Source organism: Melanotaenia boesemani, chromosome 7 (genome assembly GCF_017639745.1).
Source record: "Melanotaenia boesemani isolate fMelBoe1 chromosome 7, fMelBoe1.pri, whole genome shotgun sequence".
Classification (NCBI taxonomy): domain Eukaryota; kingdom Metazoa; phylum Chordata; class Actinopteri; order Atheriniformes; family Melanotaeniidae; genus Melanotaenia; species Melanotaenia boesemani.
The window spans coordinates 29,132,450-29,155,756 of NC_055688.1; the positions used below are offsets into that span (position 1 = coordinate 29,132,450).

The 23,307-nt window shown below is 38.4% G+C and overlaps 1 protein-coding gene across 4 annotated transcripts in view; it reads left to right on the top strand.

Moving 5' to 3' along the window:
- The window catches only part of LOC121643102 (glutamate receptor 3), a 95,064-nt gene that overhangs the window by 18,882 nt on the left and 52,875 nt on the right, over window positions 1-23,307 (top strand). For all 4 annotated transcript variants that reach the window (XR_006011039.1, XM_041990319.1, XM_041990318.1 and 1 more), the window contains exon 3: window positions 10,071-10,310. Coding sequence is in view for 3 of the 4 variants with exons in the window: in XM_041990319.1 (XP_041846253.1) it covers window positions 10,071-10,310 (240 nt within the window). In the remaining variant the exon portion in view is untranslated. The remainder of the gene's footprint in view (window positions 1-10,070; window positions 10,311-23,307) is intronic.

Below are 23,307 nucleotides of genomic sequence, written 5' to 3' on the forward strand. Positions count from 1 at the left end.
AAGAGAATAAGAAATGAACTTCAGTGTTTTGGAAGTAGAGCACGTGAGCCAGATCTGACCTTTGCTCTACAGGTCTGTTTCGCATTCCCAGCACAATATGTTCATAGAAGTTCACAGTTACTCTCAAACCTTTGATGTGGCAGACATCTTTAATGGTAAACTGAGGGTTCAGAATTCAGATAGCTTAATGAAACTTGATCCTAGGAATTTAATTATGTACTGTATGCTAAAATCATTTACCTTCTTCTTAAACAATTTACTGAATAGGTTGCCTAGTACTGCCACTACAATGAGTAAAACAAAGGAAGCATTTGTTTTGCTTAGTTTCAATCATTTTTAGAACAGATTCTGTACCTTCAGTATCATTACATTAGCTCAGCTCCAAGCAGATCATCCTCTTCAACAGAGCCTCTCCAGGCCTGGCTCGTTCTGTCCTAATGTCCATGATGCACTGCTTAAGTCCAACACTCATGTACATTTAAAAAGATGCACAAGCAGATCTTAATCTACCAAAGGCACTGGTGACTAACTTGTTTTTTTGTTTGTTTGTTTGTTTGTTTGTTTTTTTCCAAGCCCAAACAGCTGATGAGGCACTGAGCAATGGGAATTCTCAACCTGGCTGCTTGAACATGATGGAGCAGATGACAAATTCAGAGTTCAATTAAAAAAAAACACTGCTCTATAAAACAAAGTGAACTTTAGATGTGATCACCTGTGAAACAGCTGCTTTGCAATAAATTTCATGTGTGTTTCCAAAGGTACCCTGTGAAGTACCTTGTATCATTCGTTATCCAGCAGTTTTCTGCCTTAATGTATTCTGCATGCTCAGCATTGTTGTTCACAGCCATTTGCAGGTTTCTGGACTATATCATCTGTATACATAAAAATTCACTTTTTTTATTTTGTATTTTTCTACTTCTAATGCCATCACATTTGCATGGCTTTGTCTTGTTGCAGTAGGTTTAACTCTCAGAACAACTGTGCAAAGTCACGTTTTTTAAATGCAACCATGATTATGCCACATAATTCCAAAGAACAAAGGGTAACATTATATAATATTAAAATATATGCATACAACACTAACTGATGGATACATTGTATGTTATTAGTATGTGCATGTGTGTTTTTGTGCACACTGGTGTCCTTTAATCAAGCGGATAATTTGAAGTATAAATAGATTTTAGAAGTTGATTCAGCAAGACTTTTAACAGCTTCCGTTTATAGTCTCACGGCACCACTGCAGTCGGATGGTTCTTGAATCTGGGTCTGCCATTTGAGTTAACAGTTTGAAACACTTCACATCTATGTATGACAAGACATGATGCAATCCCCCTGGGCACTTTCAAGATGTCTCCTTGTGACAGCATTCCTTCTTCAGTTCAGAACAGGAACGGCCGGTCCTGATATAAGCGAGTTGAATGGGGAGGGGGGAGGAGGGTGGACCAGCAATAGCAGCAAGTAGGACCAGAGGGCAGAAGAAAGAAGAAAAAAGAAACTTAGGCAGAAAATGGATGAGAAGTGGTTTGGAAGATGAAAATCTGAGCTGGGAATGTGGATTTTGTGACAAAGGCGAGGAAAACTGCTAAAGAGATATGATCATCATTGACATTTACCCCCTTCCCAAGGGCCTACAAGACTCTGGCTCACAGGCTGCTAAAGAGCATGGATGCCTAAATGTTATGAGTGCAGAAAACTTCTTGTTTTTCTTTTTTATTATTATTATTATTTTATGAATTAGCTCAGCCTGCAGGACAAGACATATCCCTCCTAACTGGCATTCCGGGCCAGCCATCTCAAGTGATGCATCGGAAATGTAACATCCCTGTAGCACTGCTGAGTGTCCTGATTATAGAAGGGAATGAGGGCGGCACACTGTGTGTTTGACCAGTGAACTGGAGATGGGATGCATGGTTCCCTGCAGCAGAAGTGGGAGGGAGAGGGTTGGGTTGGGGGTGGAGGAAGAGGCACAGTTAGCTACAGAGAAAGTAAAAAAAGAAAAGATCAAATGCGATTGAGGAAGACGGAAAATAGAGGAAGCAGAAGAGAGAGAGTTGTGTTGTGTTCTTTACCACTCAGTCAAACACAAGCTTCTACAATAACTACCTGCACGCATGTGGTTTTCTGGCTTAAGTGAATTAACATTATTGAAATTCCGTGCTGCTCACAGAATCTTATTAAAACTGATGCATTATTTCTTCAGAGTCAGTCAGGTTTAGCCGCCTTTATTTCCATGTGGAGCAAAACATTTATTTCTCTTTTATTTGATTACAAGGAGATGAAGCTGAGGGCAGAGTATTTCTTCTCAGCAGCTCCGCTCTAGACTGCGCCCTCTATTCTCTGTTTCTCCCAAAGCCCAACAGAAGCCTGTGGTTCACTGATGGAGCCAGGCGAAATTATGGGTGAAACAATCTGAGAGGGGAAAGTGAGAGGCACTCAGGTGAAGAGAAGTACTGCTATGCTTGAAGAGGATGTGCTTTGGGGGATGACCAGATGGCCGAGGTGAAAAAGCAAGCAACAAAAGAAGAGGTTAAATAGAGTGGTGAGGATAAAAGAGAAGAAAGTGGAGAAAGACAGCGAGGTAGTGAAGGAAGATGAAATCAGTACTGCATGGAAAGATATTTTGGTACAGAAAGTAGAATTCACACTGTACAGAGCATGGATCTGTTGAGCTTTTGAGCTTCAGAAGGATAATCCAGAACTTTCCATATGTGGAATATTTCAGAAATATTGTCAACTTTAAATTATTTCCCTGTTACACACAGATATTAAGCAAACATCAAGATTTTTTTCCATGTATATTGTCCGCTACAGTAGGTAAAAGTATTTAAAAATAGATAAAAAAGCCAAATAAGATTAAAAATAAAAAAGCATCAATGTGCATGTATTTACTCCAGTCTACTAAAAAAAACTTTAATTACAAAGTTTGAGTATGACAAAAAAATCTATGATAATAATAATAATAATAATAATAATAATACCTGTCCTACACAGTGTTTTTCTGCTGTTGGTGATAACAGTCAGCACTTCTTTTTTTCCTCATTTAGCATCAGCAAAAACAATTAATTGGTTGTCATTTTTTTTTCTCACAGCACTTTATAGAATTTATGTTTAAACCTTGCAGCCAAAATAATGATTACTTTTATCGATGAGAATACGTGTTTAATTTATTAACCCTGAGCAGAAGCATTGTTGCTGTTAGGGGTGAAATGAATACTGGGATGTTATGTTTAATCAAAGTAAAATTACCTTTACTAGAAATACAAGGACGGTCTGTTGAAATGTAACCTGAGAAGAGAAAAGCCTTTATATCTAAGGATGATCATGCATTTTCATTTAGGCCAAGAAGAACAGAAATTAATATTAAAATATACATATTCTTGCAGATCATCATGACTGTTTTTTGTGACTCACACCAAGTCATTATGTCCAAAACTGGAGATAGTGTTTTGCTTCCTGTAATTAATGCAACAATAACTCAGCTAACACATAAACACAAAGATACAAAACAAAACACCAAAACCTTAAGATTTAATCAGTGACTTGAATCTGCAACTTTGAGACATACTTGAATTTGGGAACAGAGCTTCAAAACCTTGGCCCATTCTCCCCTTTAATACAAATTGAGACTACATTTAATGTTCAATATAGTCATGAGTCATTCTTTTTACTTTGCTTCCAAGAATGTTGCAAAGCGATCTTGAGCAATAGTTCTAGTCTTTCTTAATTTCTTCCAAAGTTTGTCTGGTTGCTTTTTCATTCATCTTCAGTCCTTGTGCTTGACTATTTTAAAATGAATGCTTTGTTTTCTTTGTTAAACAACATAACACTAGCCTATAAATCATTCAAACATAAAAACAGGTTCTGAACTAAAGAGATGAAACATTGCTGTGTCTGAATATAACAGACAACATTTTAATTTTCTTGAGGAAATTAGAATTGGCTCATATAGTACTGAACCTCAGAAACTGAGGAAAACAAACAGAATTTGTTTTTTTTTTTCTTTTGAGATAAAAATGTACTGTGTAAACCACCTTTTAGTTAAACTATTAGTGTAGCGTTCCCAGTCGCCATCACATGCAGCATAACAATCCTGAGATGTTAGTAAGTTAAAGACAGATTGCAATCAGTCACAAAATAATGCAGTGAAAAGGCAAAAAAATTCTTTCCCACTAATTACATTCTTAAACACACTCATCACAGGGATTTGAACTCTTCAAGTAATCACACTTGCGTGCTGCTGTTGACTGGTGTCTACAGCCCAGATGCTGCAACCATACATCTTTCTGTACACTGCAAATCAGAAGAAAAATAAAAGATAAAAAAGACAAAAAATATAGAACTGTATTGGTTAGTCTTCATATTGAATTCAACCAAAATATTTACAAAAAAACATACTTCAAAAGAAGACACAAAAATAGCACAATAAATAAAAATTGTCACAATAAAAGGAGGATTTTTTTTTCTTTTTTTTTAATCCTTGCAGCTGCAGATTTGCTTGATGTTTATGCAGCTCAAAACATTACTAGGCTAAAACCTGCAACCGCAAAGTATCAATGGTGGTTGGCCTCTAACCATGGAAAAGGGTCAATGGTGATTAAAAGTGAGAAAACAAGACACTTCTTCACAGCTCAGCTTAAGGCACTCCACTGAAAATCAATAACACTGCTTCCATTAATTGTATGTAGTTTTACACTGACCCTGGCTGGGTCTGTAGGGTAATTCTTACATGTGACTGCAAGTCTTAGTCCTGTTATAAGATGTCACAAATGATGCTCATTAGGACCGACTATGGAGAAGAAAGAGGTGCAGAAGGAGACTATGAGGACAGGATAGTGTATACTTCAGGCAGAGTTGCTGGGTGCTGGCAGATATAGTGAAGTGAGAGTGACCAGAATTTACCCCCAAAACAGAACACATCAGTCCTTGTCTGGAACATCCTCATCTGTGTTTCCCCCAGGTTTCTGGCGGCGGCCAGTTGACGGTGGCTGCTGTCAAATGGCGGCAGCGGAGGGGGAAAGACATGCGCAGTATAGAGGAAGGAATTAACTTGACCTTCTTGGGAGGACAGGGGCTTGCCAATGGGGTAGCGGGGATGCCCCCTTTAGTAATGGTAGGGAAAACACTGCTCATAAATCTCACTGCCAAAAGAAAACCTTCACAGAGCTCAGATCACTCCACATAGCATTACTCATGGGATCACTGCAGAGCACAAAAACCTGTTCACAGCACTAAGGTGGTCAACTTAGTAAAGACAGTGTTTCATTAAAAAGGGTGACAATAAGAATAGAAGAATAAAAATAAAAAATAGACTAGAAGACATTTGAGAGGGGATGGCGTAGTACTAAAGTTTGGTCTCGCTCAAAGCTCCACCTTACAACCAGAGGACAGCGGAGAGAAAGAGGCTGGGAGATCAATCCCCCTAGGATAGGTCTTGTGTCAGTGCTGGCCCAAATTAAGAAAGAGTGCAGAGGAAACTGGGCCTTGACAAGGGCTGAAACTCCTACTGGCTCCCATTCATTGTGTGAGATTGCACCACTCACCCTGCAGCACTCACCCACAATACTGCTGTCCATCTGTTGATTCACTTATCAAGAAGCTCTGTTCTGTGTATGTGAGTCTATGTGCTTGTATGTGTGCATTGGCATGTGCGCTGGCTTATGTGTGTGTTTGCGACTGTGAAAGGATGCCTATACCGTTAAAAAGGTGCCTGTACAGAGACAGATAGGGAGGGAATAGAATTAAAGCGGATGATGCAAATCCCACCAGTGACTAGATCTCTTATTCACGCAGCAATTGTGCTTAAGAGCCAAATACATGAGAACTGCCATGTTGTCCTTTGAGCATCAGAGGCTTGCACATGCATTCACAAAGACAGATTAATTCTCATGGGTGTAAAAATAAGAAAGAAAAAATAAATAAAAAAGCAAACAAGGTTCTTTTGTGTGTGTTAACATCTGTGTGTGTGTTTGTCTGTGTATGATTGCATGCTTGATTAGGATGGGGGCACAAAATACAAACTGTCATGTCGGTGATGGATTGTTTTCAGCTCAGAGGATACTTACACCCTTTATTTAAAGCAAGAGCCAAAGCAGCATCTCATGTATCGCAAGCGACTTGAGTGGATATCCTTCAGCCAATCAGGAACAAACATTTGACAGTCATTACAAAAGATTGGATAGAACCATCTCCCTTGTCAACTAGCCGTCATGCTGGAACAGTCAAAGTGTTTACGGATGTTGGGAATGCTTGATTACTCAGCAGGAACACTTCAGAGTCAATCAGAATATGTGAACAGCCATTCACGATGGGCTAGGAAAGCAAAACACACCTGTTGCTCTTGATATTGGTTTACACATTGATGGTTTCTGACTTGATGGGAGTTGTCTCAGCCTTTTCCAGTTTATGGTCTCCAAAAGGAGTACATCATGAGTATACAAATCATGTTTTGTGTCTGAAAAAAATTGCTGATGGACATGCTAACTAATAATAATAATAATAATAAATGTTTCTAGTATTACTTAGATTTTTAATCCCTGATTGCAATATTGCTGATCAAATAAAAGCTTTTGTTTAGTAGAGAAAGATTTTTTTTCTTTTAGTGTATAATCTCATGAACTCTCTTGACATTTGAAATGGAAACAACTCTGTGGCATTAATTGGCATTGCAGCATCAACAGAAACATTTTCATAAGGTCACTGAAATAGAAGCTGTGTTCACTTTCAGCGGAGGCTGAAAGAGTTGTCTTTTTCAGCGTTTTTGCTGAAGCGAGGACAGACAGCAGTGGCGCTCACAGCTGCTGTGAATGCTGCAGTGAGTCGTTCACTTTGGATGAGGGAGCAGAGAGATAACTGGTGGGAGCTCCTAGTGGGAGCAGGAGACCTTCAGTGAATGGCGTGACGTTTCTATCCTTTGGCTGCCACTTTTTTTTTGCCGGCGCAGACACATGCTGCACTGCCTCCATTTGTGAGCTCCTATCATCAGATCCTTTCTCCTTCTGCTGGAATGGACACTATGTTTGTGTGCATGCTGCATTAGTGTACATTGCACACAGATACAGATGAATAAATGTTAGCCCATTAAGCACTGTAGAAGGCTGTTTTTTTTTTTTTTTTTTTTTCCTGGAAAAAAAAACATGGGAAAACTTATTAAGGCATAGCACTGCAGAAAAAAATCTTTAAAATAAGATTTTTATTTTTATTTTACTACAAAAATCAGTGATGTATTGCATTTAAATGGTGACAAAAGTGCACATCTAAATATAAAATTCCAGAAAATTGCATTAGACATATATCTTAACAAATTGATTAGTTGAAATGGTGCACAAGGCCAACAGCTGTTTTTAAAAGTCAACCAATGCCTTGATGAGAGGTATGTGTCATTGCACAGAGACGTGGTGCTGTTTACAGCACATAGCATGTTATCAGCTGGTTTGGCGTAAGGAGGGTAGGGGCGACGTTGGCACAGACACAGTTAGCTATGAGAAATAAACTCATAGCTAAAAATATATAAAAATAGCGCTGAATGTTGTGCTACCAGCTTTAGCAATAAACACCACACAGCTCTTCTATTTCCAGCAGGGTTCTATGTCTGCTTCACCACTGCTGGGCGCAGTAAAGGGAGCTAAGGCTGCAGCTTCACCCAGGAGGAATCACCTCTCCTCCACCTCCAGACCTCTGTTTGGAGGCAACAGACCAGAGCTAAACCATCACAGAAATGTTGTGCTTCAGGAGCAAACAGACCAGATGGATAGATGGGGAAAATAACTGGCTTGTGTTGTAGCTGAATGCTCCTGTGGCTGCGTCTCCATGACCCACAGAACAATTAAGGACATTAGAGCCCACAGAGTGTTAAAAATATAACAAAATAAAAAACAAGCAAACATTTGTTTATGGGACACACATTATATAAATAAAATCTCACACGTTTTACAGTTTCCTGTTGGAGATTGTATTTTTAAAAAATTCCTTATTGATGTCACTATGATGTCATGAATAGTTGACTAATCATTTTTTGAAGGCCTGACTAGTCAACTTCAAAAATCCCCCCAAATGCTTGTGAAACTGCAGCAAATGTTTTTTCGAAAAGGGGCCAGAATAATTTGCCTAATTTGTTTATTGAGACATTCTTCATGTTGTAGTGGATGACTTCAACGTATCGATTTTCATGGCATATTTTGCTGATAAACACGTTTTGTTTAACATCCTCGTTGATTGCTGTTTTTGTTGAACCAAACCGTCCATCTCACATTCAACTTCTGTCTCTGAACGCTAAACTTGCTCGGCGCATGCACTTTTTGCCTCTGTCGATGCTTTTTTTCTGTCTGTGAGGATACAACAAGACAAGTGTGTGTAGGACAGTTTTCTGAATGGGTGGGGGAGTGTGCTGTCGGCTGTTAAATGGACATTAGGAGAGAGAAGCCAAACTACGAAGAAAATCACATTTAAATGTCTTAAAACATTGGGGTGATATATCACATCAAACAACTCAGGAAGCCTTGAGAATATGTGATACATCACACACCCCTAGTTTGTTCCTACATTATTTATGGCCTGATTTAGAGAATATTTTAGTACAAAAACATTTTTGCAATATCACAAATTTCCTCTTAAAAACTCTTTTTACTTTAAAATAACAACAAAAAGTAACAAGAATTTTAAAAATGGCTTTATCCAGAGTGCAGATACAGAACATGATACAGAAAATTATGTACATATCACTTAACATTTTACATTATTCATCATTATGGTTTTTTTCTTTTTTTTTTCCTTTAATAGCCCCACAATTATATGTCCATAATGTATAATGTTCATCTGCTCAGTGCTTTCTTTGATCCGTGGACTCATGGAAAGATTTTGAACTACAGTAAATCTCCTCGTCCCTGGATCTGCAGGAGTTTCCTCCAGTTAAAAGGAAGTTTTTGTTTTGTTTTGTTGCTTTTTCTCATCATCGTTGCCTCGTGCTTGCTCTCAGGGAATTGATGGCCGGCTCTTTGAATTGGTGCTCTATAAATAAAATGGGATTAAACTAAAACAGACAGGATGTTCAAGAAACACTACATTCATTTTGGTTAGTAGCACTAAGTGAGCTCTTTGCTGAGTGCGCTATGCTCGAAAGACTAATAAAAATGCTTGGGGGTGAGTTTTAATAACAGATATGGCCTGGTCTCAGAACAGGGACCTCCAGAGTGAAACGAGTCAATACTGGGTGAAAAAGAGGGTTTGTATTGCAGTCACAAGGGATGAGTAACATTATGTGGAGCTGCTAACATTTATTTTTTTAAGGTGCTTTATAAGCTTAATTTTGTGTTGACATTGCTGATAATGTTTTAGGTAAAACGGTACTCCAATGCTGAAGGACTCACTAATAACTTATCTTAAATAGAAATAATAACATTACCTACAAAGGCGTCTTTCATTAGACTGTACAGTATCAGTGAAAATTGTTGACACACTTTCCCATAAAACATAATAGGTAAATGTGTCCAAACTGTGTCCACTTGGTAAAAGCTATTACAGTGCATATTTTTAAAACTTTTCTTTTCTAATGCTTTGTCTATATTTTGGGTCTTTTTTGTTTGTTTTTTTGCTTTAGAAAATATAAATGACAATTTCTGAAAATGTCCATCATGCTCCTTAAGCCCAACCTGATTTCACTATGTTTGCAGCTTTTTTTGTATAGTGAGAAAATTCAGAAAACACAAATTGACAAAACACAAAGATATGCTGCAAAAGCTTAAATTACCAACGTTTTTATAATTAGTTTATTTTTAATAAATACAGCATTTTTGGTATTTTTTTAAACTGGGAGCTACAGTATGATTGATGTGTCATAGGTAAGGTTGTAGAAACAACTTGTTGAATTTTTTTATTTATTTAATTTCAAACATATGTTGTCAGTGATTCACAAGTGCTCAAAGGATCATTTAGAGCCACAAAAATCCCTGATTCTTTGTTGGTGGTTTGTCAGATGAACTATTACCTCCTAAAGTGATGAGGCTCACACTTTTGAAAATGCATACACGCTGTTGGCCGTTTTAACACTTGTGTCTTACCCTCTGCTGTCCCTGCAGTTTGCTCTCAGTTCTCCCGTGGGGTGTACGCCATCTTTGGTTTCTACGACAAGAAGTCCATGAACACCCTGACCTCCTTCTGCGGCGCTCTGCACACCTCCTTTGTCACGCCCAGTTACCCCACCGATAATGAGGTGCAGTTTGTCATCCAGATGCGGCCCGCCCTCCGGGGTGCAGTCCTCAGCCTGCTCTCCCACTACAAATGGCAGAAGTTTGTCTACCTCTACGACACTGACCGAGGTAAGTTAAAGTGCAAGCCTTGAGTCGAGGTTTATGTAGCTTGAGTTACAGCATGGAACCATGAGTAGCTGATGCACAGCAGGGCTAGCAAAGGACACATTTACCTTGTAATTGTCCATGAAAGCCTTGTAAGTGCTTCAACTTTTAACACTGCACTTTTTATACAATATTGTTTTTATGTAAATGTAAAATGTATTCACCAGCAGTGCTTTACACTTGTAATAACACATCATACTCAAAGCACTGACATGCACTGGGAGCAATAAGCTTTGTATTCTTCTAACAGTTGACTAGTTGATGTCAGTTAATCTTCCGTTTAATCGTGTTGTTGATACTGACTCATGTTTCATCTTGAATGAGGTATGTCACAGCTGCTACTAAAATGATTTCAACAGAAATCAGAGTCTCTGCCTTCCTGTGGGGGCCGCTTATTGTGCTGCATCAATGGGGGATCTTTGTATATGACAACCTGTCAACACAGCAACATATTCATTTCTTGGATTTCTAATGTCAGACTAGAAAATAAGCTCATTATCGCTCAGTCGAATAATAATCCTGTTCCTACTGTAACTTCAGTTTGTTCAAACAACACCAAGGCAGGAGAGAAGTTCATAACATGCCAGGCAAAGCCAGATTATGGCTTCCTTTTTGTGAGGGTTACAGAAACAGTGTGTTTCTCATGCTCTGCAAAGCAGAGTTTGTATTTTCTTTCTTTATTTGTTCATTATAGAAAGGTCCTGACCTGCAGATATGCTTCAAGGCACCTGTCTCTTCTGCAGCATGCACTCTGCTCTCTTGCATGGTTCCTGTTTTTTATGGTCCAGCCTGACGCCCCCGCTTCTCTCTGTCTCACTTTGAGGGAGAATATGTAGAGCGTTTAAGCAAAGAGTCTTCTGTCTATGGGTCTCCAGGCCTGTAGGGTCTAGAGCTGAGGGCCTTAATCCTCCACACAGCCTACAGATAATATGTGGTTAATTAGGGTCATTTTGACTAGGACACTCACTGCATCTTCCCCTGCGGATGCTAGCAACCCACATGTCCTTCAGCACAACCAATACAGCTCAACCCCCGTCCTTTTCCACTTCTGTCTGGTAAGTGAGACTGTCTGGGGCAGAATTGGATTCAGAGCAGTTGCAGGGGAAAATAGCCTGAAATACAAAAAGTGAAGAGGTGTTAGTGAGACGGAGAGGTAGAGATGACAAACCGACGTGTTCTTTAAAAAGATAAAAGGGCAACATAGGGCAACAGAGGGAGAGAAAACAAAGAGTAGGAAACAAAACACCAATTCAGTTCAGCAATTAAGGCAACAGCAGGCGCTTGTGATTTACAGCCTGTTACCTGTGTACAGACAATTCCCAGCATAGAGCACATCCGCGTGCTGAGGCCCATGCCAAACCACTTCTACCTCATTCCCTACTGCCAGTGGTGTAAGACAATCCCTTATTAGTGGGAGGACATTGGCCCCAGGAGGGGATTAAAGTCGTTTATTGATGCACTCCATCCAACACTTTGGGGGGCTTTGACACTTGGCTCATCAAGCAGACAGATGTGTGTCAGAGAGCCTCTACTTCCGTTTATCAGGTAGTGCAGCTCCCCTGGCAATATGGACACTGACTGCTGGCTAAACCGTGAGGAGTGTTAGGGGAAAATGGTTTTTAAGGGTGCATGTTTTTTTTGTTTGTTTTTGTTTTTTTCACCCTCTAGCTTTAAAGCAAAAGGAAAACTAAGACAGCTCAATTCACTCTATTACTTTGAGTTATTTTATTTATTTCTGTATTTGTATGTTTTTTTCACATTCTGGACAACCCGAATTGATCAAGTCTACTCATTCCTTAATGAAAACCATAAATCAGTAATCAAACTGACTGTGAGTGACTTAATAATACTGGGTATCATTTGAATTAACTAAAAGTAAGAAAAATAGTGTTTGCTGGATTATTTCTTATTGTTTGATAATAATGTTGGAAAGTCTGTTTATTTCCCATTTAAATGGTGCAATAATTGTAAGGAAAATGCATTGGCGGAATGAGTAGCAGAGTTGAGCATGTGGGTTGTGCCCATGAAAAACCTTCCAAATTTGTTCAGCCAATGCCAAACAGCTTTTTCTGCTATTGACTCTTGATTTGAGCTTCGGGTACCTCTGTCAGCACGTAAGCAGTCTTTTACAGATTTGCAGTCAAGGTTTGCAGCACGATATGGCCGACGGCTCTCTACAAAGACAATCCCAACCAGACTACATACAGACAAACCTTGATCTTATAGGGCTGCCAGAAGGCCTGCTAAGAATGTCCTTTCCATTTGCGCTGGGGTCAGCAACATGTGCACTGGAACTCTGACATATGGAGGAACACTATTATTCAGCAATGAGTCCAGAGTCTGCCTATGGTAGTTGAGATTATAGGGTTGAAGTGTGAAGAACATGTGGAGGACACTGTGCAGATTTCTGCACCGCCGGGGTATCAGGTTTTGGTGGAGGCAGTGTGATGGGGCGACATCTCCCATGCTGGAAAAAACAGGCTTGTCATCATTTGAGGAAATGTCAATGCAAAAAAGATATTGAGATGAGATTCTGCAACCAGTGGGAATCTTTATATCTATACAATGTGTGACTGATCCTCTGATATGCCATCACTTACCCCGGTCCCCCCTCCCCCACCACCATACCCACATCCAGACACACACAAAAAACCTGATCCTTGCAGACAGATGAAAGTCACCTTCCCAAATTTCGGCATCAGTGCTACACAGCACCACACTTTCTCCCTCTATAGCTACCTGAGTAGTGTTTAAAACCTGCCTGAAGCATCAAAGAACTCCAAGAGTGACATCTGTCTCACCCTTGCAGCACCTGTCCCTCTCCCCTTCTTCCTTATCATAATTTCATTATATACTGTATTATGATTGACTCTCAGAAGTTTTTTGGTGTTGCTATAACACCTCAATGTCTTCCCACACACATCATACAGTGCACCATTACTGTTCACATTGCTTATTTCACATGTGACTATGGCAGGTGGAAGAAAAAGTAATTCCTACCAACTGGATACAATTTAGACAAGATCCTGACAATAGAGTACTTTACACTGTGTTCCAGTTCATGATACACTCCACATTTACCCCAAATGAGTAAAATATTGATGTTCTAACATGAAAATTGATTTTAGAACATAAAAAGCTGTTATCGGAAGTATTGATGTTTCAGTATTGATCTGCACACCACTACTATTAGGTCAAAAATGATTGAGAGGCAAAGAGCTACTCATTCTTTGTTTATAGCACACTGATCTAGCCACCAGACAGGTTTTATAAAAATATAAAACATGGTGATATACATAAAAAAACAGAAGGAAAACCTCAACCATACTGGTAATCCACTTAAAGAGTAGTGTCAGCGAAAAGTGTGGGAGAAAATATCTACCTCTGATGTGAAGTCAGGGCTTACTAGTAAAAGATTATTACAGCCCAGTTTTAGCCAAACTTTATAATTTTTTATCTCCATCTTAGGTTCATTACTCTCATAAATTTTTTAAGGTCAAATAAAAATGAGAATTTATTGTTTATTCAAGGCAGCGGTTCCCAAACTTTTTAAGCCACGGCCCCCAAGATAAGATACGCTGGTGTTTCCCCCCAATTTCCTAATAAATTTTCAAGAAATCTTAGAAATGGAATAAGGAACAAGTCATTATGTTCTGGGGGTGATCCAGATCACTGCATGGATCCAGGAATTTTTTTAATTTTTCTTTACTTGGGGAGATAGGGATAATTTTGTCATTAGAGCTTCTAACTCAAAAATAATGCCCACAAAACATTGGCTTGGCCGAGGTCTGTGCTTTCTCAGTGCTTCTAGTTTCTGAATTTATTTGGCTATTGATGTTCAATGTACATTTTGGTTTTGTTTTCTTTTTTTATGTCAGAACTTTTTTTCTTCTTAGTGTAACATGGCATTATTCTATCCAGGCTCCCTCTCACAACCTAGATGTCCCTCATTGGTACAGATGGCAATTGTTGGGAATCAGTGATGTGAGTTACTTTATTCTTGCAAAGTGACACTGTTAAAGATAACCAGAATTTCATTGTTTTACCTGAGGGTTGGAAACAGAGATGATTTTTTTTTTAGAAAATCCTAGTGCACCTACAAGTACAGCATTAGGACATAAGCAAGAGAGAAACACCTATATGAGTATTTCACAGCCCTGTCTGCAGGTCGTTTTTTCTGGTTTCTTTGTATATTAACATTGAATGAAACACGTAAACCCAAATTACAGATAACCTTCAGCTCAGGATGTGCAACACAAATCGTCTGTTGCAATCTATTATTTTCTTGAGTGCCTTTTTGCTTTTTAATTTGTGTTTGATAAAAGCATTGATCATCCACAGCACTGGAAGCAGCTTTGCAATTATTCAACAAAATCTCCCATTAGGGAGGAAAAACACAACACTATAGAAAAAAAAAAGCAGCTGAGTTCCACCAAGAGGTTTTATTCAGTCAATAGAAAAGATTAATTACAGCCACACTATTCATTTGGCTCTGTTATTAGACTGGCAAAAAAAATGCTTTTAGGGCTTGTTGCAGTGCTTTCAGTCAGAGAGTGATTGTCCGTATGCTTCAGCCTCAAATATATTGGAGAGAAATAGAGGGAAATTTGTACCCTAAATGCCAATATGAGACAGCTGCTTGAAAGCAGACATTATGAGGAAGGAACAGCAACGGAAGCAAATGGAGCTTCGGTAGGTTGTGTTAAACCAGCTTAATGAGTGGCTACTCTCCTCTTATCTGTAGTAATTTATTGACAGGCTACCTTATGTGTGTGTGTTAACACTCTGTAAGTGTGGGTAGAGGGAGATGAAAGATCCAAACAGCTATCACCACTCCTTCCTTTGATTTATGCCTCCCGAACATCACATATGACTAGCCAGAAAAAAAAAAAAAAAAACTCTCTCCCCCAACACTTCTTCAGTTATGTCTTATGTTCTCCCTACCCTTAGGTCTGCTACTCAGAATATTATCTTTTTACCTCACACAAATTCCCGCTTAAAAACTGGAAGAGTACAGGGTGCTGGGGTGAAGGTAGATGGATCCTGCCCTTTCTGTTCTGGTGGTCAGGTATGGGCAGATAATTGCCAGGTCTGTGCAGCAGAGACAGATGATTACAGGCTTTATTGTCTCTCCCAGGCACAATCAACCCTGATTCAGCAGTCTCACCTCTTGCTGATTTATGAGTCACTCTACCCTATTTCTCCTTCTCCCACTCCCCCCATTCCTCTTCTTTATATGCCTTTGCTTTTTCTTATGTCACCTTCTCCCATCTTTGCGCTCACTGTGGCAGTTGCACAGCATTCACAACCTTACCTCCCTCAAATGTAGAAAGAAAGATGAATTATAAAACAAATCACAAGCAGTCAGAAAATGTATTGTTGGTTTGACACCAGGAAACAAATTTGAATTTTCAGGATCAGTTAACTTGAATGTCAATGCTGCAGGGAGTCAGGAATTTTTGATGCAATGGGTCTTGCATTAGAAGCAGAGGTGTACAAAAGCAGACTTCTCATACCCAAGGGCGGTTTGTTTTGCTGGCTGGAAAGGCAATTGTTTTAGGCCTATTTTCTCAGCTACCTATTTAAGCACCTGCTAATTCAATTCGTTATTTGGAAATATGGGTTTTGATTAACCTTCATTTTTTTTTCCATTTTAAAATTGGAAGCATGTAAAAGAAGCATTAAAAATACCAAATGAAATGGAAAAATATAATGTTGGTTGCATGGATGGTTAAAACAGGTGACCACAAGCAGAACAGTTCATACAGCAACGATCCAATCATCTTTACATGGAAACATGAAATATCTTTGTTTTGTATTCTAGTCAAGCTACAATCTTAAAAGCAGAAAAATTATACCAAATTAAAAAGTTTTAAAAACTACCCTTCTTTAAATGGCTTGTTATAAAAGTCAGTTGACCGTCTGTAGAACCCAACTCTGAAACGGTATCCAGCTGTATATCAGAAACAAAATGCTCTACAGTATAGAGCAAAAAAGATGGGAAGCAGAATTTAATGATTTACAAATCTCATATATCCATATTTTATTCACAACAGAATATTTTTTTGCTTATATTATGCACTACAGATAACAAAATATTAGTTCTTCAAAATTTGATGTAGGGCAACATCATTCAAATGTTTCTCACACTCTGCTTTTACCCGACAAAACACTGGGGAGTTTTGTCCTACTTGATGCAAAGATGCCTGGCTGAGTTTTCTCCCAACTAAACCCACCAATCTGCCTTTTAGACCCAATTCTCACATCACTTTTAAAAACATTTTATGGTTTCCTTGAGTATGAACTTTTAAATATTGTAAATTACTCTCTTTAGATGGATGTTTTCTTATCTGCCTTCAAAGTGGCAGTGGGGAGGCCCCTTCTGAAGAATAGTCATTTATATCCCACTGTTTTTGATAATTACCGACCTATATTCAAGCTACCTTTTTGAAGTAAAATCATAGAAAATTTTGTTTTTATTCACTTAAATGAGTTTTTGGATAAAAAACAATATTTTGGAAAAATATCAATCTGGCTTTAGTACAAACCACAGTACTAAGACGGCCATTTGACAGACTGTAAATGACCTCAGATCCTCTGGTACCAGCCTCTTAGTCGTTCCCAAAGTCAGAATCAAAGCTTAAAGTGAGGCCTCTCTCCACCACTACGGGCTTCGACTGTGGAACAACCTTCCAGAAAACCTCAGGGCTGCAGAGACTGTTGCTGTTTTGAAAAACAGGCTCAAGACCTTTCTTTGTAGCTTAGCTTCTAGCTAAATTTTATTGGATTTTGTTTAGATTTATAAGTACAGTTTTTCTAAACTCCTTTATTTTATTTTATTTTATTTTATTTGATCATTTTCTCTTTTATCTGTATTTTTCTTGTAGCTCTTATAAGTTCTTATTGTTAATAAGTTTATTTAATCTTGTTTTTACTTTTTAACTCCAGTGTTTTTCTCCTGGTGATCTCCACACCGGTAGCTGTACCTGCTTTGTCTGTGGGGATGTTGTTGCCATGGTGACTGCCCTTGTCTGGGTGGCTGGGGGTCCTGCACTGCAGCCCTGTGGACGTGGTGTGGACCCCGGCTTGCCCTGACCTGGGTGGTTCCTGTGGCGGCACCCTCTGTGGTTATGGGTGGGCTGGCTTCCCGTGTGACTGGATCCCCTAGATACCGTTTTCTCACATCATCATCAAGCCAGATGTTTTCATTCTATTGATTTTTTTATACTTACATTTAATTAAGAGACATTAACTAGGGATGGGAGTTCATGTTTGTACAGAATGTGGTATGGGCGAGTGGGGGGAGTGTACATGTGCTTTGTTTGTATGTGTGTGAGTATGCGTGTGTGAGATTGTGTGTGAAAGAGACTACAATGAGGTGTGTTTTAATGTCCTGTTATGTATTTTGCTGTGTGAAGACTTTTAAATTTTGTTTTCAACATGCATAATTTGTTTTTATTATGTAAAGCACTTTGTGTTGCTTTGTACATTTATAAGCAGTTTATAAATAAAATTTGATTGATTAATTGATTAATTGAAAATTTGCTCTTCATTTTGTAGTTTTGTGCAGATTGCTGAACCTCTGCCCTTCTGAGAGACTCAGCCTCTCTAAAGTTATTTTTTTGATACTCAGTCGTGTCACTGACATCCTTCAGTTGCCCCATTTCAGCTTTTTTTTTAGAAGTATTGCTTCTGCCAAATTCAGAATGTCTCACTGTCAGCATTTCATATGTTTTCTGTTTTTTTATGAATTAAAAATTGGTTTATGAGATTTGCAAATTATTGTATTCTGTTTATATTTACATTTTAAACAGTGCTTCAACTTTTGAAACTAATACTTATAAGTACTTCTAATTATTTATTTAAGTGTTTGTCTATCCTCTTCTGATTATACAATTAAATTAAATATACTTTACCAGTCCCTGAAGGAAAATTTTAAATCATTACAGTAATCAAGTAATCACTAAGCTCTCAGTGTTTACATCACTGCCTTGTCTCTTATGGAGAGTTTTTTCTCAAGCTTAAAAATCTACAGTTTTCCTAGAATTAAGCTGGAAGGCAGAAGGCAAGTTTCATAAATACAGATGCTAATATAAATGATTGAGTCTTCTGACAGTGTATAGACACTTATTTGTTATATAGTTAGATTGTGAAACCAGTCTGCAGAGGGCAGTTCAATTCATGTTTTGTGCTACAGCCTAGAGCCTCCACCTTATTAGTTATCATCGTGTTGAGAGAAAAGCATTGAGTCTATTTTAGAAAATATTCATTGCCACATAAGGGCACTGACAACATATTAAGAACAATGTTGGGTCCACTGTTCCCATCATTTCCTCTGACAGCATTCTCAATATCATGTTCAGAGGAACAATGATCCAGCACATAGTGGCTATTCAGAGAATACAGTTATTTACTTTAACTTTTTAACTGTTGCCATATGAAATGGCAATTGGAAAAATGTCCCATGTTGTTCTAGGACCACAAATTCAAATGTTCTTCAAACAAATCTGCTGTAATCTGCATTTAGTTTTAAGAGACCCCAGGGCCATTCATTTATTCAGCAAATGTTTCCAGTGATCCTAAATACAGTTGTCAAACTTTTGTGCTAAGTAAGATCCATGCACAGTATTGGTCTTAAGAGGTTACTGCAGTACTTGTCCACAGAGTTGCTATAAAACATGCAGATATGCAAGTTGTGTACTGTTGTATGTTCTCAGATGGTGTCTGCATAGCAAATATTTAAGCAACTGTGTTTTATTTTTCTTGATAAAGTGTTGGAGATTTATAGTGCAGTTATGAAACACAGTAGTTTGTGAGCAAAGCTTGGACAGTTATATAATAGAGAAAGTTAAACATCCAAGTTGCCCTGAAGAAAGCATTTACTTTTATTATAAGAAAAAAAGAAAGAAAAAAAGTAATTCAATCAGGCAGCTGTCTCCCAGACAACAGTCTGAGCCTAAACCCAGATCAAACACGGCAATCTGGGACTTTTATAATGGAAGCAATGATTATTTTCTGCTGTTTTAAAACAAACAAACTGAAAAAAGACGGCTTCCAAAAGAAAGTTTAGTGTCTCAGAAAGTCAAACCCATCTTCTGTGGAGTGGAATTGAGCAAGAGGTTATTGGAAAGCAATGTTTCCCATAAATTTCTGGCATTGGAGTGGCAGTGGTAATTCCTAAATTTCAAGAAAAAAAAATCATGTGCTGACTGTAAGATAATAACATGATAAAATAATAAAAGATATACCTTTTATCATAAATGATAAAAGGGTCATTTTTAGGAGTATTGACAGTCTGTTGCCTCAGTCAGAAGACAATGACTGCATGTGACAGAAAAGACTGAGTGGAGCATGAGTGACACCGACAGAGGACATGCTCACACTGCTGATCTGCAGACTGCAGCATGTGTAGATGTTTATGTGCAGTACCTGGGTGGCTGATATCGGAAACACTAAAGCTGAGTGGAGTCATCCAGATTATTCAAAATTTACTTAGACATAATTGCTGTAGAACACCTGTTTATCATGTGTGTATTTGGTGTTGGAAACAGATAAAAGATTCAGCATTTATTTGCAGTCTTTTTTTTAATGTTTTTTTTTTTATTTTATTTTATAGGTAGCCCACTTAATACGGGTGTAACATAATAATAATAATAATAATAATAATAATAATAATAATAATAATAATAATAACTTTTGCTTACTTACCCATCTCTAGATGCTCTAGAGAGCAGTGGGCCCACAGTGGTTTAACCTTTTAAATAGCTGGTAATGTCAGTGACAGGTACTTAACTCCTTTGCAAAACTCCTAAAAGGTAACAAAAAAAGAAAAAGAGAAAGAGAAAGTTGGAGAAAATAAATCGCCCACTCATGGTAGTCTGGCTGCATCATTTAGAAGTACTCTGCTTTTCATTAAACCCTTGTAACGTCACATGGCTCCTGGCAGAATGATGTGCCAGCAAGGACAGGATGCTTGTGAATGGGAGGGTGACCACACCTAGTCAATCTGACCTCCTATTGTTTCTGCCAAGCTACAGTACATTAAAGAGAAAGATGGAAAGATAGATATGGAGTGGTGGAGGAATAAAAAAAAACTAAAGCAAACTTTGCTCCCTATCCTTCAGCAATCCCTCTAATTGGCTATCCAGAGACAGTTGCCTTTGTTCCCTAAAAGAGTCAAACAATACATGCCTCCCGCTGCTCTCCTGGATAGCTTTGATGGGAAACCAAATGAAGTCTGTCCCTTAATTAGATTGTTGTGGTTTGGCATCGCATTTCTGTTGTGCACAGTTTAAAGAAAAAAATAAAATGAAAAAAATCAAGGCATTTGATATATTACTAAAAAGATGTCCAAACTAAAGTGATTTAACACATAAAGAATATGAATCAGCTGCTTTTTATTCCAGTATAACCATTAAAGGATGAGGTGTTTTTTATGGGTCCTCCCTCTGTAATTTGCGCTTTATCTTTTACAAGACGCCTGAGAAACCGAAGCAACATTTTTACATGTTTTCAGCTACTTTTTATCCAATTTCAATTAGTTATACAAGTAATTTTTTCTGCCATTATGATGCTAACACAAATAATGTCTTGTTAAGTACAGCATTGCCTCCCACAATAGTGTGATTTATTCTTATTGCTCACAGTGTGAGATAAGTGTGAATGCCAGCTCCTTATTGCAACCGTGTCTATATGACACACCGCGGTTTGTTTCCTCAGCTTTGTGGTCCCATCACAGCCACAATAATGGTATATCTGTTGCACCCAGCTGAGATTTTACCCTCATACACACACACATATATGCCTCTTGTGCTTTAGTGGGGGCCTCTCCTTCACAGCGGCTTCATAACAACTAAATTATGCATGCATCAGAAGAATAAATCAGCTTGGACACACTGACAAGGAAGGGCACATCAGAGAAGCCGTAAAATGCACAAGAAGAATAATATTAAAGAAATACGGATGAAGCTATGCATCACTGGCATTCTCCATCTCTTTTTATTTTGCACACATAAACTGGTATTACTGCCAAAGTGACATCCCAATATACAGTGTCCAACCTGCAGTGGCAACTTGCGTAATTCAGTAACCCCTTAAAAACTACCAGCCAAGCACCTGTGCCTTAGAAAACATGATATGAGAGCTATCATGTGTCGCAATAAGCACACAATAAACCCCTCTGCTCTCTCTGTGTCCTCTTAACTGAACCTGGAATAAAGCCATTTTGCCACCTGCCCACTGTTAGCTTCAACGGCCATGAAATTACAGCTGAGAGCTTCTTTTTTTCATTATTACAAAATGTCCTGGCCTTTCCTCCAAGCAACCGTAGTGGAGGAGGACTGCTTTGATGTTACTTTATGTCAGAAGGAAAATTTGTTTGTGTGAAAGAACAAATAACATTTATATGTCATCCTTGAGAGCAAACACAATAGTGGAATAATATTTGAACGTTTTCATAAAAGGTCTTCCCTCATTTTGCCATTTTTCTTTGTGTTTCAGCTGATTAGCCAAACCTGCCCAGAGACGTTTATGCAGCACTTGATCAGTCCCTTTAGACACACACACACACAACTGTGCTTGTGTATGTTAGTGCCTATGTCCCCTCTATGTGAGCTGCGTGTGCCAATATGTCACAGTATGTTGTGTGTGTAAGAGGGAACAACAACTGACAGGAAAAGATGGAGGGGTTCTGAAAAGTCTGTGGGTGGATTTCCACAGTGGAAATGTGCTCCTCTCCTTGCATGCACTTCCGAAGCTACAGACAGCATGTTTCCTCTGTTTGGTTTTACATGCGGTGTCTTGTTGATGAAGACTACACTTGGCAGTGAAAAGGTTTTGGTTGTAGGCCCACTGTAAATACCACATCAAAGCTGTGGCTACATACTTTTGGGCTACTTTGCCATTTGCTTCAGGGGGAATGCTACATATCTGCCACTGCTGTAATGGACTTACCCTTCTTCCGTGGGCAACTAGAAGTGCAGATACTACATATTCTACATAACATCTTTTTTTCCTTTAAGTTAAATCCGTCTGTTTCTAAGTCGTTTTTGCTGCACAGTTCATTGCCAGGAGCTGAGACAATTATCCAACATCAGCTTGACTCTCTTCTGTTTGATGTTGGTGTTTAAAGTGTAGCTTGCTGGTGGACTCCAGAATACAAGTCAAATAATGCTAGTAAATGTAAGTCTACTTTAGAAAGACTGTTGGTCTTAGAGCTATGCCAGATATATGCTAGATAATACCAGGATTTCATATAAAACTGTTCTTCCTAAGCCCAAGATTTTGATCCCTACTCTAGGGGCCCTTAGAGGCCTGTGAGCGTATGTAACCCAAAGGCACTTTCACTCACCAAGCCCTAAGATGGTTTTTTTTTTGTTGTTGTTGTTGTTTTTTGTTTGTTTGTTTGTTTGTTTTTTTGGCTACCAAAAAAAAAAAAGACAAAAAAAAAAAACGGTCGTTAAAACATAAGGGGTAAGATTTTTACATTTTGAGAATTTCAAATAGAAATTTCTTTGTGTGTGTGTGTGTGTGTGTGTGTGTGTGTGTGTTCTTATACAAAAGACAGCTCTCATATTTTGTTTCAAAGTTCCCCTGTTTGCTCCAAGGCCACCAATTAAAGCAAATCTATCTTTATTTTAGCACTAAAGGAAATTATACTTAATTGAAGCTAAATCTTCTATATCACAATGTAAGATATATGTTTGAAGTTATATGTACAGCCTTGTGAAAAAGGAAGTACACATCTTTTCAACTCTATCATACATATTAAGAAATAATAATAATAATAAAATCCCACTAATTTTGTCAATGTGAATGAGCACCTCGTTCAAAGCAGACGTTCTGTCAGTTTGGTGGTCTATGTCAAGGAGGAAAGACATCAACAATGATCTTAGCTGAGCACTCTTCGTTGTCCTTCAATCTGGGATTTCAAGGCCATTTCCAAACTATTTGAAGTCTATTA